We start from the raw sequence: 27,984 nt of genomic DNA on the forward strand, positions 1-27,984 counted from the left end.
AAGTGCTGCTAAAAACATTGGGGTATAGGGGCGCCTGGGTGGCTCAGTCGGTTAAGTGTCTGACTTCGGCTCAGGTCACGATCTCGCGGTATGTGAGTTCGAGCCCCGCGTCGGGCTCTGTGCTGACTGCTCAGAGCCTGGAGTCTGTTTCAGATTCTGTGTCTCCCTCTCTCTCTGACCCTCCCCCGTTCATGCTCTGTCTCTCTCTGTCTCAGAAATGAATAAATGTTAAAAAAAAAAAACAAAAAACCAAAAAAAACAAAAAAAGATTGGGGTATAAGTGCCCCTATGCATCAGCACTTCTGTATCCTTTGGATAAATTCCCAGTAATGCTGTTACTGGGTCATAGGGTAGATCTATTTTTAATTTTTTGAGGAACCTCCACAGTGTTTTCCAGAGCAGCAGCACCACTTTGCATTCCCACCAACAGTGCAAGAGGGTTCCCATTTCTCCACATCCTCGCCAGCATCTATAGTCCCCTGATTTGTTCATTTTAGCCACTCTGGCGTGAGGTGGTATCTGAGTGTGATTTTGATTTGTATTTCCCTGATGAGGAGCGACGTTGAGCATCTTTTCATGTGCCTGTTAGTCTACTGGATGTCTTCTTTAGAAAAGTGTCTATTTGTGTCTTCTGCCCATTTCTTCACTGGATTATTTGTTTTTCGGGTATGGAGTTTGGTGAGCTCTTTATAGATTTTGGATACTAGCCCTTTATCCGATATGTCATTTGCAAATATCTTTTCCCATTCCATCTGTTGCCTTTTAGTTTTGTTGATTGTTTCCTTTGCAGTGCAGAAGCTTTTTATCTTGATGAGGTCCCAATATTTCATTTTTGCTTTTAATTCCCTTGCCTTTAGAGATGTGTCAAGTAAGAAATTGCTGTGGCTGAGAGGTCAGAGAGGTGTTTTTCCTGCTTTCTCCTCTAGGGCTTTGATGGTTTCCTATCTCACATTCAGGTCCCTTATCCATTTTGATTTTATTTTTGTGAATGGTGTAAGAAAGTGGTCTAGTTTCATTCTTCTGCATGTTGCTGTCCATTTCTCCCAGCACCATTTGTTAAAGAGACTTTTTTCCATCGGATATTCTTTTCTGCTTTGTCAAAGATTAGTTGGCCATACATTTGTAGGTCCAATTCTGGAGTCTCTATTCTATTCCATTGGTCTATGTGTCTGTTTTTGTGCCAATACCATGCTGTCTTGATGATTACAGCTTTGTAGTAGAGGCTAAAGTCTGAGATTGTGATGCCTCCTGCTTTGGTTTTCTTCTTCAATATTACTTTGGCTATTTGGGGTCTTTTGTGGTTCCATACAAATTTTAGGATTGCTTGTCCTAGCTTTGAGAAGAATGCTGGTGCAATTTTGATTGGGATTGCATTGAATGCATAGATTGCTTTGGGTAGTATTGACATTTTAACAATATTTATTCTTCCAATCCATGAGCAGGGAATGTTTTTCCATTTCTTTGTATCTTCTTCAGTTTCCTTCATAAGCTTACTATAGTTTTTTCAAAAAATAGAAAGGGAAGGAAAACTTCCAGACTCATTCTGTGAGCCAACATTACTTTGATTCCCAAAACAGACAGAGACCCAGCAAAAAAAGAGAACTACAGGCCAATATTCCTGATGAATATGGATGCAAAAATTCTCAACAAGATACTAGCAAATCGAATTCAAAAGCATATGAAAAGAATTATTCACCATGATCATGTGCGATTCATTCCTAGGCTGCAGGGCTGGTTCAATATTTGCAAATCAATCAATGTGATACATCACATTAATAAAAGATAAGAAGCATATGATCCTGTCAATTGATGCAGAAAAAGCATTTGACAAAATTCAGCATCCTTTGTGAATAAAAACCCTCGAGACAGTTGGGATAGAAAGAACGTACTTAAACATCATAAAAGCCATTTATGAAAATACTGATTTCTTAAAATCTGCTTTGGTTTCCAAAGTTTTATTGGACAACCCATTCACTGGTCACGTGACTCCGAGGTCTTAAATGTAGAGATCTCTGCCAGTCTGTACAGTACTTTATATTAACTCTCCTTTACCCTTTAAAATTTCTGTTCCTTTGCTTTGTAGTCAATGCTTTTCATTTTTGCTTTTCTGATTACTTCTATTTTTATTCACAATAATACCCTTTAATCCTTCTCTGCTTTTTCTTGAAGTGTGGAATACTTTCCCTACCATCTAAATCTGTGCTATCTAATATAGCCAGTAGCCAAATGTCCCAGTTGCAATATGGCTAGTTCTGACTGAGATAATCTAATCTGTGAGTATATAATATGTACTGGATTTTCAAGATGTAAGATGAAAAAGAGAATGTAAAATGTTTCACTAAGTTTTAAAATCTTGAATATATGTTAATAATATTTTAGATATACTGGCTTAAATAAAAATATTGCTAAAATTAGTTTTACCTGTTTCTCTTTTTAAATATAGCTATTACACCTGTGGCTTGATTATATTTCTGTTCAGCAGTGTTCATCTTTCCTTAAAGATCCTCCAGATGAGTTTTCCATGTAATATACATTTCTCTTCTGAATTACAATACCAGTTCTGGAACATTTATTCCCCACCCCCCACCCCCCATAACATACTAAGCTTCTTTAGAACCAGGGTAATTCCCCATAGTGCTTTACATATACTGGGATATAGAGATAAAAGAGATAGAAATATGAAAAAATGTATATACATACAAAATAACATGAATAAAGGACTTGGCTAGCATTATCACTTTGTCAAAGAGGATACTTACAGTAGATAATGACTGTTGTGAGGTTTTTGCTAAATATGATGGGAAATATGAGAGCTTGATGTGAAGGGGAGGTGAGACTTTGCTCTGAGATATTAAAAATCTAACATGTACTTACCCCAAGCATATTCAGTCACCCCAGGCCACGCTGGTGGTTCTGAACTATGCTGTTGTGATTTTACCGCCATCTGGTGTCAGGATTAGGAAACTGTAGTTCAGCCTTTTGCCTACTCCCTTACCCTGCCTCCTGCTGGAGAAAAGTAGGCACTTTTTCCTCTGCATATGAGCCTGTATCTTCACACCCTAGATAAGTTATCAATAAGAACTCTAATTTCAGTGTAGGAAACCTTTATTCTCCTCCTCGGAGTAGGCTTTCCTTGGCTTCCCTAGTAACTTACCAGTTTCCCTCATGTTTCTGTGGCTATTCTGTTTCATTCTCAGATAGCCCATTTCTCTCCCAATGTAGTAATTTCCTAGTCCTAAGTGTTCCCTTAATCTAGTCCTAGATTCTAGGTCCTACCCAAGGCTTTAAATAGAAAAAATTACATAATAATCTATTTATAGAAAAATTTATAGTTATAGGCAAAAAGGTTCTTCTAATCTTGACATTGGTATGTCATTGGTAGGCAACTGCCTACTAAGATGTTACATGAGCATCTCAAGCTTAAAATATTCAAGGCTAAATGTGGATCTCCTACCCCACCCCAGTTTCTCAAATCTGTTTTTTTCATTTCAGTAATCCATCATGCCAGGATTCTGGGAGTCATCTTGGCAACCCCCATCTCTTACTCTCATTAGTCAGACATTCACCATGTTCTATTGAGTCTACAAAGATACATTCTTGTGTGTGTTAAAGTAGTCCCCTGTTCTGACCTTATCTAAGCTACCACTGTCTTTTGTCTGCCTAAGCTCCTAATTAGTCTCCCTGCCTATACTCTTGACTGCATTCACATGTTTTATTTATTTATTTTTAAATTTTTTAAAATGTTTTTATTTATTTTTTTGAAAGCGAAGACAGAGTGTGAACAGGGGACAGACAGAGAGAGAGGGAGACACAGAATCCGAATTAGGCTCTAGGCTCTAAGCTGTCAGCACAGAGCCTGACACCAGGCTCAAAATCAGGAACTGTGAGATTATGCCTGAGCCGAAGTCAGATGCTTAACCAACTGAGCCACCCAGTCACTCCTATTTGTTTATTTTTTTAAGTAGGCTTCACACCCAGCATGGGGCTTGAACTCACAACACTGAGATCAGTGCTTAGCAACTGAGCCACACAGGTGCCCTGCCCCCTATGTTTATTTGTTTAATATCAGCCTCTCCTAGCCTGAGAGTTCCATGATGAGGGAGGGACTGCATGCATTTGGTTCACCATTGGGTCCCCAGCACCTAGTATAGTTCCTAAGATGTGGGTAATGCTTATATAGTCACTTGGTTCTCAGTGATGTTGATATGGCTCCTGTTGTTTTGGTAACTCAACTTGAATGTATTAGAATTTCTTGAATTCTTTATTTTGGCAGTAGCATTTTGTCAGTTCATTTATCATGAATGAGTTTTAGTTATTTTCTACTTTGGTCCAGGAAACTCAATTGTACCTGTAAGGGCAATATGTATTGGGTATTAATCTGCCAATGACAACTTATATATTAGGGACTGCTGATCAATATACTGAAATTATTTTCTTTTTTTTTAAGTGTATGTTTATTTATTTTGAGAGAGAGAGAGAGAGAGAGTGAGAGAGAGTGTGTGTGTACAAGCAGGGGGAAGAGCAGAGAGAGGAGAGAGAGATAATACCAAGCAGGATCCACACTGACAGTGATGTGGAGCTTGATCTCAAAACCCGTAAGATCATGACCTGAGCTGAAATCAAAAGTTGGACACTTAACTGACTGAGCCACCCAGGCACCCCCTGAAATTATTTTCTGAGCATTTGAAATTACAGGCCAGTGGCTTATCTCTCAGCATTCTTCTGTCTGAAATGCAGTGTTCCTTAATTTTAATATGGAAGTATACTTGCTAAATCTTCAATTCAAACCTGTTTGACTCCGGGTGTTCCTTTAAATAGAGGCCCAGGTCTTGATAGTTTTAGTAATTTTGGTTTGCTTTGATATTTTAAAGTTGGTTTTGTTTTCTAAAGTTTTAAAACTCAGACTTAATTTCTGCTTTGAATTGATTATATTGCTTAATAAGGAAATTCAATTTGTAAAAGTAGAGGTGAGTTATTATAAGCTGTTGTTTAGAGGTAAGCAACAATCTGTACACTAAGGATGCAAACTCAAGAGAACAAGGACTTAATAGGTATATACCAGGGTTTCTCAACCTTGGTATTACTAACATTATGGGTCAGATAGTTTGTTGTTGTTGTTGTTGTTGTTGTGTGTGTGTGTGTGTGTGTGTGTGTGTGTGTGTGTGTGTATGTACATACGAGACCTGTCCTGGGCATTGTAGGATTTTAGAGCATCTCTGGTCCCTACTCACAAGTGGCAACCCCTCCTCTCCAGCTGTGACAACCAAAATGTCTGTACACATTGCCAACTGGCACGAGGGAAGCAAAATCATAGCAATTAAAAAACCAGTAGTATAGACTATAGAAGAGGATCATAGTCTATTAAATGTCTCACTTGGGAAATCTCTGGCATTCTCTAGATGTCACTGAGAATGTGGTAGCTCTGTGGAATATTGCTAATGGCAAATGGAAGTAGAGACTATAGGACTGTGTTTTTCACAGTTTAAAATTTCTGTTTGCTTAGAATAAAGTAACTTTTGCCCTTAACTACTTGGTTCTACCCCAAACTGAAGAAATGTAGCATTCTTAATCACATTTCACCAATAAAATTTCATTTTGTGGACTGACATTAGAAGTTTGGTGGTGATTAAAAAAAGGGGGGGAGTGGGGAACCAAGATTACAGTAAAGAGCAGCTTGTAATCAGAGCTTTTGCCATTTGTATTGTGTATATATAACTTACAGGATATAATTCACTTTTTCTTTCCCCAAAGGGACATGAGAGACGGCTTTAGAAGAAAAAGTTTCTACCCTTCCCATTATGCAAGAGACCGATCTCCTCATAAAAGAGACCCTCCTTTTTTCAGAGAATCGCCTGTAGGTCGAAAGGATTCTCCACACAGCAGGTCTGGCTCCAGCGTCAGTAGTAGAAGCTACTCTCCAGAAAGAAGCAAAACGTACTCTTTCCATCAATCTCAACATAGAAGTATGTATTTTTAAGACTTCTTTTACAATCTCCACTAATGAGGAAGTATTGATTCAGATTGCCTTATAGGTATTGCTAAGAGAGAAATTTTTTTAGCCTTTTATTTTGAAAATTTTGAAACTTCTAGAAAAGTTGAAAGAATAGTATAATAAATACCACACAGATTTTTTTGGAACCGTTTCAAGTTGTGGTCCACATTGACATTTTACTTCTCATTCTTCAACACAGAAGATACGTGTTTGTAATCATGTTGGAAAGTTATACACTCTTATATTTTCTGCTAGTTCCTGTGTTAGTCCATTCTCTTCAGTCTTCTGTCAGTAGAAGACATCTATCTCTATATATCTGATTAGTATATTTTTCATGAAAAATCTCAGTGGTTTCTCCTAAATACAAGGTGTAGCCTTATTTATAGATGTTAGAGCTAAATCCTACCTTAGGTTCATTTTTTTTTTCCAACCTCCAATTTATTTGTTTGTTTGTTTGTTTTATTTGGAGTACCTAGACATGCATGGCATTCTGTGCAATCATAGCATGTCATTCTGGCTGAGTTGCTCAGTATGTATTGGAATAAATAAATGAAGCAACTTTTTTAGATAATCTGTTTTATCTTTCTGGACTCCACTGCCTACAATTGAACTCATTTACAAACACTTCCTCCTGCCTGCTAAATGCAAGGCACTGTGTTAGATAGAAGGATATCCCTGTCACCAGGGACTGGAATATATTTAGGTATTTTCCCCTTAACTAACAACAATTTTATCAATATGTAAATATAACAGAGACAAGATAATTTTTTTTAATTTTTTATTTCTTTGAGAGACAGAATGCATGAGTGGGGGGTGGGGCAGAGAGAAAGGGAGAAAGAGAATCCCAAGAAGCTCTGTACTGTCAGTGTGGAGGCCAACGCAGGGCTCAAACCCACAAACTGTGAGATCATGACCTGAGCCGAAATCAAGAGTTGAACATAACCAACTGAGCCACCCAGACACCCCTAAAATATAACTTTGATATAAGAATTGATATGTCATAAATGAGTTAACCTGGCATGAGCAGATCAAGGTGAGAGAGATTCTCACTCTGGGGGTTAGAACAACACATCATGGAGGAAATGACATTTGGGCTCATCTTTTATTTGAGATTTCTACAAGTAAAAGTATCTTCTAGGTGGGGAGAATTACAAGCCAAGATACAGACACCAGAAAAGTCAAGGATATTTCTTTTTCTTTACCTTTTGTTTTTAAGTTTCATTTGTTTATTTTTTGAGAGAGAGAGAATGAGCAGGGAAGGGGTAGAGAGAGAGGGAGAGAGAGAGAGAATCCCAAGCAGGCTCCCTACTATCAGCATGGAGCCTGATGGGCTCAAACCCACAAACTGTGAGATCATGACCTGAGCTGAAATCAAGAGTTGGATGCTCAACCTACTGAGCCACCCAGGCACCTCTCTTTTTCTTTACTTTTTAACTTCCTTCCTATTAAATGTTCTTCCAAAGTATAAGAGTTTTAGTTTAACAGCATTTGCTTCCTACATGTTCGGACTGAGAGAAGGTTACTTCAAATCATTAGATTGTCTCCATTGTAGCTGTTGCTGGATTCCTTTATTTAATGAAAATTTATCAATTTTTTACTGATTTCAGAGCTAAGTAGAGTGGGGCTTCCAAAAAAATATATTTTTGGATACATGTATATGAATGGTCATACAGGAGGTAAGAATGTCATTTGAAGGATTTATAACAAACATTGTAACTTACATATGCCCACTTGCTTAAAATAAACATATAGTTCCAGGTAACTGAAAGCTTTTCTGTGGAGTTCAGGCTCTACAGTTTGGTATTTTCTCCTTTGTTTTACTTCCATCTTTCCCACCCTCTCCCCTTTCAAGAGGATAAATAACATCTGAGTTCTAAAGTACACTCATATGCACAGATGTAAATATTAGCCAGACACCTTCTGAGAAGATGTATTTTTTTTGATGTGTCTGACTTAAATACAAATATAATGATTAAGAGGAGGAAAGTATCTTTGGAAACTGATTATGAAGGCTTTTGAACAAAACATGAGTAAAATGGAAGCTTAAGATTCTTGACAGCTTGTAGTGAACCTAATTATTAGTGAATTTGTCTTTTTTCCAATTCTCCTCTAAAACATATTTTTAGGGAGGAATTTTATGTCAGCTTTCCGCCTGGTAGTTAGTAGCCGAAACTTTAAAATCTTGAGATGAAATTGTAGGGAAGGCACATGTGATGCTCCTGTCTTAGGGTCTCCGTATACTTTTCCCCATCCTTTGTGGTCAAATTGTTTTACTATCTGGAGTGATGAATAGATAACAGAGAAAGCTGGGAAACTAAAATACGGTGCAAATTGAGTGAAATAGAACATATGACTTTGGTATGCCTTCATGTTTATATTATTAAGTCATTTAGCTTCAAAAGTTAAGTTCTTTAATCAAGAAAAATGTTTGTTCTGGGAAAACTCTCTTTACAAGTTACTTGGGTTGTAACACTTTGGACTGAGCTATTGAAATGTTTTTCTATACTCCTTTCATGTAAATAGTTTTCAGAATAGTTACATAAAATCATCTTGCAAAAAGTTAATGGAGAAGTCTTATTTTAAACATTAAATAGAAAAAGTAACTGTTATGTTACACATTTCTGATACCAATTCTTGCTTTGAATCTAAATGTCACAGATAGTGATGGCACCTTGCTGTTCTTCAAAAAAGGACTGCGAAACAGGGTCCTTAAATTATCATTTAAATTGGGTTAATTAACAACAATGTGTTAATTTAGTTTTTTAATGTAAGTTAAAATTTAGGCAAAAATTTTAAATGTTTCTACAAATAACAGGTAAAAACAATTTTCTTACTTTCCTAATGCCCTCATTTTGCTAAGTTTAACTTTTAATTTTTTGCTTTTTGTTCATACTTTTCAGAGTAATTTTAATTTAATAATCACTAGTAGTTTGGCCATGGTAACCATTTAAAGATTAATTCTTCCTGATTCTTCTGTGCATTTAGTGTATCTCTTATATGATTAATTATAAGCCACAGAGTGGTTTTCACTACTTTTTTATCTTAACTACTTATTTCCCATTTTGTGCTTACACTCACATATACATGTCTACATATGTATTTGATTAAATTTCTTCTATAGCCTTTTGAGTTAAACCTGTAAACCTTTTACTGCTTTGTAGAGTAATTATCCTCCTAAATCAAAATGTTATTTTCATTCTGTGCTTTATATATAAGAATTTTCTGCCTATAACTTAATTGGGTTTACCTGTTCATACCTGTCACTATAATATTATTTTTTGTTCCTTTTTGTTGTCCATATTTATATGCTAAGTGTAGGTTGTCCTAGTTAACCTCATTGCCTTTCCCTTTGTTCATTATGATACTGTTCCAGTTAAAATTGTTGTATATGTCTCCCCTATATTTTTACTTGAAGTTTATTATTTTTATTCCTATTAATTCAACCAGATATTTCCCCATTTGTCAACTCTCAGATATTTATTTCCTTTTTTCCTCCTCTTTCTCAATTGAATCTCATTATTTTCCTATCGTACTCTTTTGTTGAGGATAATGATTTAACATTAATAGGTGATACCAGAAATCACTCAGGTCAGTTTCCTGTCCTCATTCTTTGTTAAAATACTTCCTGTGGTAAATTTACTATATCAGTCCAGTACTTCCATCTTTGTATAGTTCATTTTTTATGATACAATTAAAGCTTGTCTTATAACATCTATGCAATACTAGTTATTTGTCTTAGAGCCATAAAAATGTTTCTTCTTTTTTTATGTTGTAACATTTCATGTATCTGAAGAATACAATCATAATCTTCTTGGTTTTTTTTTTTCCCCCCACAGGTTCAAGTATATTTAGTTCCTTCAGCTTTTATTTGACATGTTTTCAGAACTTTGCTTTCCTAATTTTCTTTCTGTTCCTTTTAAGTTGTGATGCCAGAAGTGAACTTTTACTTTGTCAACTGGACTGTATTACTGGCCCTTATTGAGACTGTAGGCAATTGAAACCTAAGCCATCTTCACATATATTCCTATTTAACAAAATGCCCTTCAGCCTGTACTTTTTTTTTCATGTAGTTTATACATTAAAAGAAATCTAGGAATGCTAAATTTCATATAATTAACTTTAGCTTATTATTTTCTTCTATAGAGATCTTAAACTCTCAGTGATTCTGTATATTTGCAGCAGATAAAAATAGCAGTTTCATCGACAAAGGAAATATGCTTTGGGTTTTTTATTAGTCATTAATAATTATGTTGACTGGCAGATAGCCAAATTTAGAAACCTCTAGAGACCTCTGTCTGTGGACTTCAACCATTTTTCTGCATTGTTTTTAACTAGTTGTGATCCTCTTATCTTCCTTTTATCTTGAGGATTTCATGGAAGACTTTATCAGGTGCTTTCTTGAAACTCTTAAGTTAGAATGAATTTCCTCTATCAAAAAGGGACATAAAAATTACCTTGTTTTGCTTTGTAAATCCATTGTGGCTCTACGGATGATTATTTAAATACATAGAAACTACATCTTTGTTAATTTGTTCTAAACATTTGCCTATGGATTATTCAGATTTACCACTGATGCTTATACATTAATTAAGCGGTTTGACATTTTGGTAGAATTTTTAAAATTCCATTACTGTGGAAGATTTGCAAGCTTATTATTTTTGTTGGGATATATATCTTTTTTTCTGTAGCTCTGACTTTGGGCCCAGTATCCCTTTATTTTCTTGAGATCAGCAGCTGTTACTAAGAATAGAAGATTTATTGTATTGTATTGTATTTTTTATTTTATTTTAACTAAAATTTATTTATTTTGAGAGAGAGAGATGTGCGCACACAAGCAGGGGAGGAGCAGAGAGAGAGTGAGAGAGAAAATCCCATGCAGTCTCAGCACTATCAGCACGGAGCCCGATGCAGGGCTCAAACACACAAATCATGAGGTCATGACCTGAGCCGAAATCAAGAGTCAGACACCTAACCGACTGAGCCAGCCAGGTGCCCCTAGAATATCATTTTAAAGACTGTCATTCATCAGTGTTTAATCCTTTTTGCAGGTACATCTTCTAAGATGACTGAAAATGTACAAGAATTAAAAATACTATTTTGAGAAGAGTGTATTTGGAAGGTAGACTCCATTATTAAACTTAGGTGTAATGGGAAAAGAGACATGTCTTAAGACCTTTCGCTGTGAATATATTTGGAAGTCGACATGACTCTTTGGATTATTACCGAAATTCCAATAAATTTAAAGGTTTAATTCTACATTTAAAAAGAAGGCTTCTTTGGTGCAGGTTTAGAGTGGTGATGGTAATAGAAATCAGAGCATGTATATTTTAGGTAATAGGGAGGACAAACCCATTCTCTTGGCAGCTGAATATCATAGCATTTTTTGGTTTGAAAGTGACTGTATTTGTGTTCAGTACTCATACAGTCTTGTATTCATCAAAGATATATTTCACATAAATGGTTTGCCAAGCAAGAGGGATCCAGTCTTTGCTCTCTGAGTTTATGATCTGGTGAGGGGGACAAACCAGACATTCCATAGGAATAGACATTTTAGGTAATGTCTGAAGAGTGAGTAGAAGTTGGTAGAAGGAAGGGGGTGGAGAAGGATTATTCGGATGAGTGTTGTATCATATTAGGAAATCCTGAACTATATTTTAGTATTTTCTTAGAAGATCTTGGACTTTGATCCAATGTATTGTGCTGTTGAATTTGATTGTACAATATATTGTTCTTGATTGAGAATCTGTTGATTACTCACGAGAGCTTTGGCTATGAGTTTCCTGGGTGAATCCTAGGAATACAGGTATAGCTTTTCTGGCATCACAATGATTAAGATTCTAAAAACAGTAATCAATTAATGATGTTTCCATATGTGTAGGCATTTATAACATCTCTGTTTAGGGACTTAATACATTTTGTCAGCATACATTCAGAATATGTACAGTTAGTATAATGTTTTATTTATATTTTTTAAAGTAAGCCCATGTGGTTTTAGCTGCTGTATTAAAAGGAGAGTTCTGTTCAGAAGTTCACTTCCAAATATTCATAGTTAATCTACCTTTACTTGTTACATCTCTAACCTCTTAGAGATGATTGTTTTGGGGAAACAGAGGTGGCATAAGCTTTCGCTACCCCTTTATCTAGTTTCTTTTTTTTCTGTCATTTTTATTTGGTGTCTGCACCACAAGACCATTTCTCTTGTGTCCTTTCCATTTTCTCTTTCATACCTTCTTGACCAATAGGGTCTCTGGGAAATCATGTTCTTCCCAACCAAGAGCCCCAAATTTTCAGGTCGTTATTCATGATCCAGAAAATAAATCCTTTCGTTAGCATCTGTGTAGCCACCACATCTTCATTTGTTCATATCTTCATTTCTCTTTCACAGCTTCAGCTGTCAAAGGAGATGTGAATGTCCTACCTGTGCTGTGAAGTTTGTTTACTGATAAGACTTTCATGCAGAAGTACCTGTTTTCCTCCTGTATGTTAGGCATTGTACCAAGAATTGAAAGGTTTTAAGACATGGTCCCTAACTTTCTCCTCTCTAATGATGATTTTAATATTTTTTCCTAGCAGTGTCCTTTGTTCTTACATGGGTTATCAATAATTAATAATAGTTGGTAGGCTTGGAGGAGTCTAGTTCTTTTCGTCATCACTTTCCAGAAGAAGGTACATTTCTGAAGTTTTATTTTGTTCAAGGAGTCATCAGATATTGTTGATGTTCATATCAGCTATTCTATTCAAAGAGTCACCAAATATTGTTAACTCTTATAATACTTTTAAATGTTTGTTGAAACATTAAGTTGCTTCTCCATGGGAAGAACTTTTTACCTCAGCTGTGGAAACAATGTTCCTCTTCATCTTCTTCCTCCTCATTTATTCTTTTACTTACCAGTACATTGACTTGGATTTCGACTTTCATATTGCCACCTTCAGAATTGTCCTTTCCTAGTTTCTTCTATTCTAATTTGGAGTTCACTTTATTTAGCATGTTACAGCAAAAGTGTTGAGTCTTTTTGCCCTGCTCTCAAGCAGGGAGTTAGGGTCTGCTTAGTAAGATCACCTGTGAGGTAAATTTGAAGTAAAGGCTAAATAGCTGAGGAGTAGCATCCTATTAGTTAGAAGTATAAAGGTAGGAGTGAAAGAAGTGGATTTAAGAGACATTTGTATTCATAGTGTTGGTTGGAGCCATGTAAGAGCAGCAAGCAAAAACGAAGTTAGGAGGAATGCTCACATTTAGGAAATAATAACCAACAGAGAAGAAAGAGAAAGATGTAGTTAGTAATACGTAGGAGGACAAACACAGAAGTACAAAGGCATGAGAACCAAATGGCAATATATTAAGAAAAACTTGTTTTATTTTTTAGTTTTTTGAAATTTATTTATTTATTTTTAATGTTTACTTTTGAGAGAGAGAGAGAGAGAGAGAGCGAGCGAGCAGGGGAGGGGCAGAGAGGGAGACACGGAATCCAAAGCAGGCTCCAGGCTCCAGGCTCCAGGCTCCAGGCTCCAGCTGTCAGTACAGAGCTTGACGCAGGGCTCGAACTCACGAACTGTGATAACATAACCTGAGCCTAAGTTGGTTGCTTAACCTACTGAGCCACCAGGTGCCCTTATTTGTTTTTTGTTTTTTGTGTTTTGTTTTTTTTTAAGTAATCTGTGCCCAATTTGGGGCTCAATCCCACAACCCCAAGATGAAGAGTCCTATGCTCTACTGAGTGAGTCCACCAGGTGACTCAAGAAAAACTTGTTTTTAAATCATTAAAATACTATAATAGAATACAAGAGGAGAACACTTTAGTTTTAATATAAACAGATCATTGAAAATTCTAAGATGAAGAGTGTGAGCATAATAGGGTTTTTTCCATTATCTCTTGTGTTAAAAAACAAAACCGTGTAAAACTTAGTGGGTTAATACAAGCACTTATTTATGAATCTGCAGTTTGAGCTGGGTTCAGCTGGGTGATTTTATTGGTCTGTTGGGATATTATTAAACAGCCCAAGCTTTTTTTTTTTATGGATAGGAATCTGTAGTTAAATGTGATTACTACAGTGTCTCTGAAATTTGGTATCAAAATCAATAAATCAATAAACACAGCAGCTGTAGTGTGTTGATAGACTGACTCTCCAGGGGAACAGCACATGATTTGTGGTATTTGCCATGGAGTGAATACTACCATCTCAGGCTACTGATGTGGAGTCACTGAACTTGGAGTTTGGAAGAGATGTGGACAAACCACGATTATCAGCTAATATGAGCCATCCCTAGACTCCAGACACTTCTTGTAAATTGTCAGTGTTCTCATCTCTTGATCTACAAAGAATTTGAAGCAAGTTAATAAAATAAACACATAACAAAAAAGGATTCAGTAAATTGGTGAAGAATTTTCTATAGGAGAAACATGTGACAATAAAAGTCAGAGTAAATGCCACTGTGAAGGTGCTGAACAGTTGTAGTTGAATAAGGATTTAGCTAAAACAAAGAACTGTTCAGTAATAGTGTTCACAGTATACTTTAGAAAAAAAAAACAAACAACAGGTCACCTGCTGAGGAGGAACAAAAATTGTCCTGATGACAGATCAGTTAACACAGGCAGAGGATATTGCATCTTTTAACAACATTCTTGCAGAAGTAGGACGGCAAATGTTGGCATATTTCTTAAAATATATTTTTTAAGTTTATTTATTTTGAGAGAGAATGAGAGAGCCCACGTGTGCAGGGCAAAAAGAGGGAGAGAGAATCCCAGGCAGGCTCGACACTGTCAGTGCAGAGCGCAAGTGCGTGGCTTGTACTCACAAACTGAGATCATGACCTGAGCTGGAATCAAGAGTCTTGACACTCAGCTGACTGGGCCATCCAGGCAGCCCCTTAAAATATTTTTTTAATGCAAGGTGCTAACTGTACCAAAACAATTCTCAGAAAAAAATTAAAGTGGCAATTTGAGATCTGTACTAGAAAATTTTGTAATGTTAAGGAGTTTGCATCTTATTGGAAAGATATCTGGGAGCTCTTATTAGCATATTTATGGTATTTAAACTTAATTATGTCTGCATCACTAAGCGATGTGTGGGTAAGGAAGCTAACAAAATATTTACAAGATTGTAAATATGGGGCAATTAGGGGTTCTAGCAAGACAGTAGTTGTGGATTTGTTTATAAAGAAAATCCATATATGAGAAATTTTGTATGAGAAGAAGTAGCAAGATTTAGTAATGGGCTACTTTTGAGAGTAAGTCAGAATGACCTTTGCAGATAGTTACTGTAAGCCCAGGTAACTGATATGATACACCATGAAAACTTTGCCAGTATTCTTTTTAATTCTTAGTGGTGATTCATCTTTCTCTCTTGAGTTTGTGTGTGTGTGTGTGTGTGTGTGTGCGCACGCGTGTGTGTGTCATTTTTAACCAATCCTTTGCCAACTTTATGATGATTAGAATAGGTGCTTACAGTGATGAGTAAGACCTGATCCTTGTCTTCAGCTTTAGGTGTCTTATCATATAACCCTTTTCTCATTCTTTCCTGCTCATGCTATCCTTGGTTAGCTTAATCTTAACACTTTGTTGTTATTATACCCAATTAGCTTCTGATCTTAAAAACAGAAATTTTCTCCTGTTTGTTCTTACTCTTCAGTGGCTGTTGCTCAGGCAGCCCAATTTGAAGGCAGGGTAGAAAAGAAAGGGTTTAGGGTCACCAGCAAATACTCAGAAGTTCCTGTTCTCATCACTCCTACTTCTGGGTTCTTCTCTTGTCCCTCCTGGGCACAGAGGTGCTGGTGTTAATTCCTCCTTGCCCACCTTTCCCTAGAGTCCATCCGTGCTGGTGCCTCCTACAAACGGCAGAATGAAGGAAATCCAGAAAGAGGTGAGTTTTGAGCTAGATTTTGATTTGGGATTGTGAAGGGGTGGGGGACTTGAATTGACAGAGGTTACAGAAATGGGAAAAGTGTATAACTGCTCCATTAGTCTTTAGTTGGAACCAGAATTAAAATGTTTTTTAATGTTTATTTATTTTTGAGACACACACACACACACACACACGCACACACACACACCCCACACACCCCACACACAGACGTGAGCAGGGGAGGGACAGAGAGAGAGGGAGAAACAGAATCTGAAGCAGGTTCCAGGCTCTGAGCTCACCAGGCGCTGAGCTGTGAGCACAGAGCCCGGCATGGGGTTCTCACAAACTATGAGATCATGACCTGAGCTAAAGTCGGACACTTAACTGACTGAGCCACCCAGGTGACCCCAGAATTTAATAGTAATAGATATAGGTAGTAGGATATGGAGGGAATATGTGAGTTGGTTGTCTGGGCTAGCCATTCCTGGTCAGGAATAGCCACCTCAAAGGAGATGGAGATCTGTAGAATAAACAAACCATTGACACATAGGACCTGATAACAGGAGGATCAGAGAATTTCTTTTTACCTTTTCTGTGTTCTTTCTGTTGTAGCATCCTTTTTCTTTATTCTTTGCTTCTTGCCTGTCCCTGCCCTTCATGCAACAGGTATATATGAGTAGATGTGGAGATATGATCTACCACTTGCTCTACCCTTCAGTATTCTTTGCTTCTGCACGCTGAGATTGGTTGAAATCTGCTTAAATTAGCCCTTAATGCAGCTATAATCTGGGAAGATCCTAAGACTACATTTGGTACTGTAATTGACATACCTGCAGTGCTGATTTCGTGTTTGTAAGATTTTGCTGAGTAAGAGATTATCAGCTGCTTGTTCCATGTCTAGCTTTGTGTGAGAATTGAGAGCCTATAAATACGCCTTTAATTAGCATAGTTTGCTGTGCTGATTGGTCAAGTCCTCAACTTCTTTCAAGGAATTGCTTATCTTAATAGAATGGGGAGGTCACTGTATCCTAAGGGTAGAAAAATAATTTATTTTTTCACCTAATTTTTGACTTACTGTTTTCTTAAAGGACTTGAACGAGGTAGGCCCTGGCTATTCAGAAATAAGCTATGATACTTGGAGCTTTTGGTGCAGTGGAATAGACCGACACTGTCACAATATGATGTGGAATTTGCCATATGCAATGGAAATACAGTAGAAAATGACTAAGTAAACCGTGTTCTTAATCATTTTGGGATGTAGGGATGGTGGATATTTTTTGGTTTTTAAGGTCTACAAGAATTTTTAAAATGATTTTATTGTGAAAGCCTCTTAACATCACAAGTTAAAAGATTCTAGGGTTAACGTCTTTTATAAGACTGTTGGAGTCTCAGAGGTAGAATACTGTGCCTAGAGCAGGCATTCTCATCCTTGGCACTGTTGACATTTGAGGCTGGATAATTCTTTGTTGGGAGATGTTGTTTTGTACATTTGTAGGGTGTCCTGGCAACATCCCCAGCCTCTACTTACTGTGTGCCAATGGCACTCTACCACTGGTGACAGTAAAAAATTACCAGATGTCCCTGGGGAGGTGAGAGAAGTGCCTGCAGTGAAAGGCTTTCCAGGTCTGTAGGACATTGGAAAGAGATGTTATTCACTATTGTCCTTGAGCCTTTAGGCTCTTACTTAGCAATCTTGACCATGGCAGGAAGAGCTTAAGAGGCTTTGTGACTGAAGCTGGCTTTGCCTCAGTTTCAAGGTCGTTTTGTCTTTGCTTTTGCTCTTGACTGCTTTCTTGGCCCTAACCCACTGTCTAGTCTTGACCAGCTTCCATGTCACTCCAAACTTAGTGGCACCTTCTCCTTTTCTCTGCAGTTTAATTTTGTCAGTTTTCTTAGCAATGTAGAGCAGAAAATTTATATTATATTTGACACATACAAATAGTTTAATGAAATGTTTTTGTATCAGTAACAGCTCATCGTTATTTTTATGATTATATTTAACTAAAACAATTTTCTGTGTTGTTGAACTGACTAATATTGTTTAAATCTAGTTTCTGGCTTCAGTTTCTATAAAAATGATGATATACATATAGCACTACATTAGTGTCTATAGTGACTAAAGATAAAGGGTAATGATTATCTCACACAGATTTATTTTTAACCACTTAACAAATATTTGGGTACTCATTCATACCAGGCATTGGATTGGTGCTCCATATTATAATTTTTCTAGTTTTCATTTTTTAAACCAAACATTTCAGGAATATCTGCTATATTTCCCTACATACCCCTCGCTTTGAGCTGTCATTTAATTAGCTAGTTCTCTTTGTGGTATTTATATAATAACTACTCTTGAATTTTTATTGTGATAAAAGTTAGCTTTTAGGAACTTGGAGGAGGAAGCATTTATGAGTTTAGTCTTTTGCCATTCTGGAGGTCTTCTCAGTGGTTCTGTGTTGGCTAACTGGCCTTGATATGGCCTGAATTGCCAAATATGATGTCCATTGGTTCTAGGTTATTTGAAATTTCTTATGGTACACAGCCCTGGAAAGAGATAGGTGGACTTAGGTATTAACAGATTTAATTTAATAATGTAATGAAGACTTCACTACTAAAATGAATTTATGACGCCCCCTCTCATTTATTTAATTACAAAGTCACTCTAATTGAAAACAAATGAGCTAGAAAATTGCATTTTATGTTTTCTTAAACAGGTAAAGAGAGACCTGTTCAGTCTTTAAAAACATCAAGAGACACTTCACCCTCAAGTTCTTCAGCAGTTCCTTCATCAAAGGTTTGTTATATTTTAAAAATCAGTTTAAAGAGGAATTACAAAGTAAACGAGATGGACTGTCTGGTACAGGTGCTTTTATTCTTTACTGTCAAACCTAATGAGGATAATTTGCTGCATTTAAATATTTGAATCTTAAGTAACCACAACTTGAAGGTAGCTATCAAAATAAATGAGCAGTTTTCTTGAAGACTTTTTTTCCACAGATTATGCTAAAATTGGTACTTCAGCCATTGCGCATCTTGACCATAACAAGATGGGGATGAATATTCACATAGGGCATATTTGATGGGACTGTGCTTTTATTTTGGGAGACGTGAGTAAGGCAGAGACCTAACATTTATTGTATAACTACTTGATTCTAGTTATATTTTAATATATATATTTTTTGTATGCATACAGAAATCCCATGGTATAAGTAGTTAGATCCATTTTATAGAAAAGGCTCAGAAGTTAAATAATTTTCTCAAATTATTTCACTGGCAAATTCTTTCAAACATTTCAAGAATACTAATCCTTCTCAAACTCTTCTAAAAAATAGAAGAGGAGGTAATACTTCCAGGCTCATTTTGAGGCCAGCATTACCTTTCTACCAAAACCAGACAAAAACAGTACGAGAAAAGAAAAGAATAGGCCAGTATCTCTGAGAATGTACATGTGGAAATCTTCAACCAAAATACTGCCAAACCGAATTCAACAGCATATTAAAAGTAGCGTACACCATGATCATATGGGATTTATTCCAGGGATACAAGGATGATGAATTACCCATGAATCAAGCAGTGTGATATATTGCATCAGCAAAATGAAGGATAAAAATATATGATCATCTCAATAAATGCAAAAAAATAGCATTTGACAAAATTCAACATCCATTCATGATAAAACCTCTGAACAAATTGGGTATAGAGGAATAGAACCTCAACATAATAAAGGCCTGATATCGCAAGCCAGAGCTAACATCATACTCTGTGGTGAAAAGCTGAAAGCTTTTCCTTAAGATCAAGAACAAGACAATTGGCCCACTATTGCCACTTCTAACCAACATATGACTGGAAATCCTACCCGTAACAGTTAGGTAAGAAAAAGATATTTAAAAACATCCAAATTGGGAAGGGAGAAGTAAGACTTTTTTTTTTGTTTTGCAGGTGGCATTATATTATATATAGAAAACTCTTAAAGACTCCACCAAAAAGCTGTTAGAACTAATACATAAATTCGGTAAAGTTGCAGGATACAAAATCAATATGCAAAAGTTGCATTTCTATACACCAGTCATAAACTATAAAAAAGAGAAGATAAGAAAATATTCCCGGAGTTCCTGGGTGGCTCAGTCAGTTAAGCGCCCGAGTTTGGCCTGGGTCATGATCTCGCGATTCGTGAGTTTGAGCCCCATGTAGGGCTCTGTGCTGACAGCTCAGAGCCTGGAGCCTACCTCAGATTCTGTGTCTCCCTCTCTTTCTGCTCCTCCCCTGCTTATCCTCTGTCTCTTTCTGTCTATTAAAAATAAATAAATGTTAAAAAAAAAAAGAAAGAAAGAAAATAGTCCCATTTACAGTAGCATCAAAAAGAATAAAGTACTTAGGAATAAATTTAGCCAAGGAGGTGAAATACCTTTACACTGAAAACTGTACCACAGTGATGAAAAAAGTTGAAGAGTCAGATGCTTAACCGAGCCACCCAGGTGCCCCTTTAGCTTAGAATTTTTATATCTTAGTCTGTAGCATAGGCCTGTAAACAGTATTGTGGGAATCAGGTGATCCAGAAAAAAATGATTTATTTTCTTCATTTTTATATTGACCTCATGAACTGATCTTCTTCAAATGTTTTACTATAACTGATTTGTAACAGTGAATATGGAAATAAACAAAACTGAAGTACGAAGCACTAGTGATAGGTACTATCAGGTCTGTTACTTCTCTTGATTCTCACAACTACTTTGTAAAACTGAATATTATTAATACCTGTTTTGTAAATGTGGAAACCAAGGCTTCGCAGTGTCATTAATTATGCATATAAAATCATTTATCTAGCAAGTAATGAAGCTGGCATTCAAATCCTGTAACTCTAAATTCCATACATTGTTTAATATTGTGTATGGTTGAAGAAGGGAAGCAGTGGAAATATCAAAAAATGAAATTTAAGTGTATAAATTTTGTGTAAGGAGTATGATTTATGTAAATTATTATAAATTATGAAAATAGCATGTCTGACTTTTCTACTGCATTAATTAGGAATTCACCTTGATGACATTTTGGCATTATTTATTTCATTGAATATAATAAAGATACAAAATTTAAATCAGTATGATGTCCTGTATATTTCAAATACTATTAGTATATTAATTTTTTTTGTTCTTTAAGATGAATTTTTAAAGCTCTATGTAAATGAAATTAGAAGTCAGATCTATTCTGTATGTCCAAAAGGAATTGCTACTTAGAGAAATTCTATCTTGAATATTTTTGAAAAAGCAAATAAAAGATGTACTTGTTCTCTATATACATTTGGAGGCTTACATAATTATAAGTTAAGTGGGATGTACTTCTTGATGTATTTGAAGTTTAAATGCTTTTGAGGATTGTAATAGAACTGTGCTTCTGTTTTTATTAGGTGTTAGACAAACCCAGTCGGCTAACTGAAAAGGAACTTGCTGAGGCTGCAAGCAAGTGGGCTGCTGAAAAGCTGGAAAAGGCAGATGAGAGTAACTTACCTGAAATTTCTGAGTATGAGGTAAGGCATAATGTCCCCTTTAGGTTTCACATAAAGAGTTTTGTCTGGATTTTAAATTATGGGTGGGAAATATTTGGTTTGTTCTAGTTCTGCAAAACACAAATGGGGAAAACATCCTCATGAATTATTAACGTGTACCACACAGAGTAATAGTATGATTATGAATGACTCTGTGTTCAGTAATTGTACTATACCTGAATTTCTCTGGTAGTTTAGAAGTGAAAAAATAGTATAAATATGGAATATAAGGAGAATGCATTTTATATAAGCTTCTTTTATGTTTTTTTTTTTTTTTTTGTTAAAAGTATCTCTCGAAATCATGCTAAGCCACTAGTCATAACCAGCGAATTCAGAACAAAAATCTGTTTAGACCTTAGATCTTGGACTGTATTTATATTACATGCTATTTCTCTGCAAATTATCTCATAAATATCTCAAGAAATGGAATTATTCATTGTTGGGTTACCTGTGACCTTTGGTGAGTCTTGAGTACCAAAAGATGAGAGCATTTTTGGGTCCAAAGAATACTATTCATGAATCTTTGCATTAAAATATTTGAAGACGAACTCAAACTTCTCTGTATAACTTGTAACCTCTCTAATAGGGAAATGTAGATGTTTCATTGGCAAAATTAAGCTTTTCAATTCAAGTGTTGGTCTAAGATTATTTTGGCATGATATGCAGGAAATATAAAAATCTCTGTACCATGACCAATTACATAGACTTGAAAACTTCTGGCTTTTCAATAAATTTTAAGATACCTTTATTAGAAAGTTCTTTGATAAAATGGATCAAGCGATGGAATTTGATATAAAACTCATATACCTACATAAATCTTTGTATACCTACAAACATTGTTTCCAGAGTAATAATGTACACTGCTCATAGAAAGTACAAACCAGTATAGACTCTATCAGTGCTTACACAAATAAAGCCTTTCATTTTTAAAATGCTGATTTGTCATTTAGATATCAATTGTTCTTAAGTAGGTCAAGGTTTCCTTGTTATCGTACCTATTAAAGTAGATATTTATGTGTCTTTTTTTTTTTTTTTTTTTAAGTGAGAGAATGCATGCATGAGAGTGTGCAGGGGAGAGGCAGAGGCAGAGGGAGAGAGAGAATCATAAGCAGGTTCCATGCCCAGCTCAGAGCCTGACATCTGGCTCTATCTCAGGACCGTGAGATCACAACTTGAGCCAAAATCAAGAGTCAGACACGTACCCAACTGAGCCATCCAGGCACTCCTATACGTATTCTTGAGTAAATATGTATCAACATGATCTAGCTGTTCCTTTTTGGCACCTTTTCAGCACAATTTTAAAGCATGAACAATAAAGTAGTTTAATAGGGCCATTTTGTTTATATTCTTTAATAATTACAATAGTGGGTTTTATATTAATCTATAAACTCAAAATTGCTATTTTAGAGAACTGATAATTTTTCTCAGGATTTTAAAACTTCCAAAAATTCTGTTTTCTTGTTTGTTTAGTACCCTTCAATTAGCAAGGCTTTATTAAGATATATTCATCACCCCATCACTGTTTTTTTTTTTTTTTTTTAAGAGAGAGAGAGAGAGAAAGAGCACCAGCAGAGGAGAGGAGGAGAGGGTTGGGCTTGTTGGGGAGAGAGAGAGAATCCCAAGCAGGCTCCGTGCTCAGCACGGAGCCCGATGCAGGGCTGGGTCCCCTGACCCTGGGACCATGGCCTGAACTGAAATTAAGAGTTGGAAGCTCGACTGACTGAGCCACCTAGGCACCCTTTCCCCCCCATCATTTTTTATGTCTCTTAATTAAAAAAAAATAATAAACAGTCCTCACTGTCAACCTGCCCTAGGTTTTAAATACTTCTGTTCTTTCATCATTGTTTGAATGGATCTTGACTGAATAGTCAGTCACATTGGGTCTTTTTAACCTCCTTATTTTTTCTCTTAAAATATGAACCGAATTTGCTAGATTTTGCATTAATAAGAAGCTAACAAGTAATAAAGAACTAATTAATAAGTAGCTAATAAGTAATCAAGAGCTCTCTGTAAGTGGAGTCATAGGTCAGTCACAGTCTTTTGTTGGACCAAAGGCAAGGTGAGTGAGAGTAGGGTTGAGATCTCTTTATTATGTTTGTTACATGGTGTACATCATTAATGTCTTTAAAAAATTTTTTTTTCTTTTAGCGTTTATTCATTTTTGAGAGACAGAGCATGAGTAAGGAAGGGGCAGAGAGAGAAGGAGACATAGAATCTAAAGTAGGCTCTAGGCTCTGAGCTGTCAGCATAGAGCCCAGTGCAGGGCTTGAACTCACTGACGTGAGCCAAAGTCAGACGCTTAACCAACTGAGCCACCCAGGTGCTCCCATCATTAATGTTGACTTGAGCAGCAGCATCAATTTATAGCCCTGTCTAAAATGTTTTTCAAGTTATAGTGATACTTTCTTATACTGGAAATAAAGCAGCTGGGAAATTTTTATGGTACTGTTGTTCTTTTATTTAAAAACTTAATCCCATAGGACACCTGGGTGACTCAGTTTGTTGAATGTTGGACTCTTGATCTCAGCTCAGGTCTTGATCACAGGATCCTGAGTTCAAGCCCCACATTGTCTCCACACTGGGTGGGAAGCCTACTTAAAAAAAGTCATTAAACAAAAGAACTTGATCCCACCATATCTTATTAAAGTTTTGCTCAGATAGTAAGTAACCTCTGTTCTCAGGCAGTTTTTAAATAGTTACTCATTTCAGTGATCTGTGCTTTTTGAGAAATAGAATTTTTTTTTAAGTAATTAAAAAAAAGTTTTTAAGTTGATTAATTTTGAGAGAGAGAGAGAGAGAAAGCATGAGTGGGGAAGTGCAGAGAGAGAGAGAGAGAGAGAGAGAGAGAGAGAGAGAGAATTCCAAGCAGGCTTCGCACTGTCATTGCAGACATGGGGCTCAAATCTGTGAACCATGAGATTATGATCTGAGCTGAAGTCAGATACTTAACCGACTGAGACACCCAGGTGCCCTAAGAAATAGAATTTTGACTTTAATTTTGTAAACTCATATCTGATTAGGTAGAATAAACTATAAGGAAAAAAGGCTTTGATGCGAAGAAAGACATTGGCATAGTACTGTGTGTGTGTGTGTGTGTGTTTAAATGTAGTTGTGGCAGTATTTTTATTTTATAAAATTTGGGGTTTTTTTAAGATTTTATTTTTTTTTAAGTAATTTCTACACCCAGTATGGGGCTCGAACTCAAAAGCTGAGATCAAGAGCCCCTCACTCTACTGACTAAGCCACCCAGGTGCTCCTTCATGTTACTTATTAAGTAATGGTCCATGTACTTCAGAAACATTGTGTAGATTTATTTTTATGACTAGGGACAGATTAAATATTTAGCTTTCCAGTTTATCTTCTCTTGCTGCTGTGAATATAGTTTTAAACAATTTGGGAGACCATATAATTTACCGAAAGTTCAGTGAAATTGAAGATACATTCAGTGATATGCTTAACCATTCAGGAATGTTGTAATTCAATCTGCTGTTCAGCTTTATTCTTTTACCTTTTGGGCTCTAATAGAGATTTCCCTAAGTATTTGATAGAATAGTAATTCTAAAGAATCTTAATGATCTGAGGGGAAGAAAATATTCTGTTAGCCAGTATGTTCGGGAAATGCTAGATTTGAAAGAGGTAGGTTAGGGGTGTCTGGGTGGTTCACTCAGTTAAACATCTGACTCTTGATTTTGGCCTAGGTCATGATCTCACGGTTCTTGGCTTTGAGGCCCTTGGGTTTGAGCCCCAAGTCAGACTCAGCACTGTAGGTGCAGAGCCTGCTTGGGATTCTCTCTGTCCCTCTCTGACTCTCCCTCTCCCTCTCTTGCACTCTTTCACTCTCTCTCAAAATAAATAAACTTTAAAAAAAAAAAAAAGGTTACTTTGATATTGCAACACTTTTCAGGGATTTTAAGATGTTAATATGCTCATCAGTGGTCTGTGAAAGGAAGATGGATAATAAAATTCACATAATTTAGCAGACTTGACTATGAAATTTTTCACAGTGCATATTTTAGGATTAGTATTTTAAGTTACATATTTTCAGAAAATAATACCATACTGGCTTTCTCATAGCTTATTTAAATTTGCTAAGTATTCATTCTGCATCTACTTATGTCAAACACTGCATTAGAGACACCATCCTAGCTGTCTAGGAGCTTACAGTCAAGTTTTGTAGAGACATAATTTACGATCCTCAAACAAATGGCCATCGGAGTTTAGCTTTTGGCTATCAGAATGAAAAGCAAATTACTTGGGGGCTCTTAGAATGTCCCAGTAGAACAGTTACTTCTTCCTATAGAAGAAAATTTTGACATTTTTCTTACTTAAATGTGAAAATATGATTTATGTTTTTCCACATACAAAGTGTCATTTTCTACTTCAGTATCGGCTTACTTTCTCCATTGTAGAATACCTATCTTTAATAGCCCTCTTTCAAATTCATATTAATTCAGTGGAATCAGTAGTGTTTGAGATAAGAATCAAGGTTGGTCTTTCCCTTCCTGTTTTAAAATTTATGCTGCTTTTGTGGTCATGGATGCCCTTATTAAAGGTCATTATTGCCCTTATTAAAAATATTGTTTGTACTTGTTAAATATACACTGAATGTATCTCAAGCACTTGTCTTGTTTTCCCTCTACAGTACCTTGAAAAATACATATCTAATTATATAATTGTATAATTATACATAATTTTTTAATAAGCCCTTTTAGTGTCAATTTATTTTTTCTTCTTGTTTTCTAAAAACGTGTATCTGCTCTGATGTGCTTTCTATGCTCATCAATTTATATTTTTGTGTGTAGGCCTAGAATTATGATAAAGCCTGAAATTTCTATCTTCAGTGTGTTTTAAACTTCAACAGGTTTTTTGTTTTGTTTTGTTTTTTTGCATTAACTTAACTAAAATGGAATCTAGTGGCAGATTTTGATCTTGGGTTTTAGTCAGAACACTGGTTGTATAAGTAATCCAATTTCCTTAACATCATTCAAATCTAATTGTTAACCTGGTGTTAGAAACCTGATACTGATACTGGGATTTCTATCTTAAATACATAAAATTTATCATCTTAACCATTGTTAATAAGGGTATAGCTCAGTGGTATTAAATACATTAGTATTATTGTATAGCCATCCACCGTTCATCCTCCTAACTCTTTTCACCTTGTAAAAGTAAAACTATACCCATTAAATGATAACTCCCTAAAGCAATTTATCAGTTTATTCTCCCAACCCCTGGCAACCACCATTATGTTTTCTGTCATTAAGATTTTGACTACTCTAAGTATCTCATAGAAGTGGTTCATACAGTATTTGTCTTTTGTGATTGGCTATTTCATTTAGCATAATGTCTTCAAGGGTCATCCGTGTTATAGCATATTACAGAATTTCTTTCCTTATTAAGGCTGAACAATATTCCATTGTGTATATGTACCACATTTTGCTTATCCATTTATCTGCCAATAGATAACGTGGGTTGCTTCTACATTTTAGCTTTGTGAATAATGCTGCTATGAGCATGGGTATACACCTATCTTCAAGACCCTGCTTTTAGTTATTTTGGATAGGTATTCAGAAGTGGAATTGCTGTATCATATGGTAATTGTATTTTTAATTTTTGAGGAACTGCCATATTGTTTTCCACAGTGACTATACCATTTTACATTCCCACCAACAGTGCACAAGGGTTCCAATTTATCTACATCCTCACTATCAGTTGTAGTTTTCTGGGTTTTTTTGGTCTGTCTGTTTGTTTGCTTTTTGCTAGTAGTCACCCTAATGGATATGAGGTGGTATCTCATTGTAGTTTTGATTTACATTTCTCTAATGATTAGTGATGTTGAGCATTTTTCTTGTACTTAGTGGCCATTCATATATCTCTTTAGAAGAAATGTGAATTCAAGTTCATTGTTCATTTTTTAGTTATTTGTTTCATTGTTGTTGAGTTTTAGAAGTTCTCTATAAATTCTAGATATTAATCCCCCTTATCAGATACATGATTTACAGATATTTCTCCCATTCTATGGGTTACTTTTTTACTCTGTTGATAGTGTTATTTAATAAGCAAAATTTTACATTTTTCAATAAGTCCAAGTTTTTTCTCTTTCTTTCTCTCTCTCTCTCTCTGTTTGGTTACCTGTGCCTTTGGTGTCATGTAGAAGAAATCATTGGCAAAGCTAAAGTCATGAAGCTTTTGTCCTATGTTTTCTTCTAAGAGTTTTATTGTTTTCGGTCCTACATTTAGGTCCTTGATCCATTGTGAGTTAATTTTTGTAGATGGTGTTAGGTAAGGATCCAGCTTCATTCTTTTGCATGTGGATATCCAGTATTCCCAGTTTCACTTGTTGAAAAGACTGTATTTTTCCCATTGAATGGTCTTGGTTATCTTTGTTAAAAATCATTTGACGTATGTAAGAAGACTTATTTCTGGACTCTCTGTTCTATATATATCTGTCTGTATGCCAGTATTACACTGATTTGATTAATGGACCTTGGTAGTAAGTTTTGAAATAGGAAGTATAGGTCTTCTACTTTTGCTCTTTTTTTTTCAAGGTTTATTTTGCTTATCTAGAGTCCCATGAGATTCCTTACAAATTTTTGTAGAGTTGGGTTTTTTT

General features: G+C 35.8%; 1 protein-coding gene across 18 annotated transcripts in view; it reads left to right on the plus strand.

Annotated features, from left to right (window-relative positions):
- The window catches only part of PPHLN1 (periphilin 1), a 246,928-nt gene that overhangs the window by 138,137 nt on the left and 80,807 nt on the right, over positions 1–27,984 (plus strand). For 16 of the 18 annotated variants that reach the window (XR_006219897.1, XR_006219900.1, XR_006219896.1 and 13 more), the window contains 4 exons: positions 5,752–5,963; positions 15,794–15,850; positions 18,547–18,626; positions 21,234–21,353. Coding sequence is in view for 12 of the 18 variants with exons in the window: in XM_042992119.1 (XP_042848053.1) it covers positions 5,752–5,963; positions 15,794–15,850; positions 18,547–18,626; positions 21,234–21,353 (469 nt within the window). In the remaining 6 variants the exon portion in view is untranslated. The remainder of the gene's footprint in view (positions 1–5,751; positions 5,964–15,793; positions 15,851–18,546; positions 18,627–21,233; positions 21,354–27,984) is intronic. The other 2 variants (XM_042992123.1, XM_042992125.1) reach the window with 1 other exon arrangement.

This window comes from Panthera tigris, chromosome B4 (assembly GCF_018350195.1).
Source record: "Panthera tigris isolate Pti1 chromosome B4, P.tigris_Pti1_mat1.1, whole genome shotgun sequence".
NCBI classification, from domain to species: Eukaryota; Metazoa; Chordata; class Mammalia; order Carnivora; family Felidae; genus Panthera; species Panthera tigris.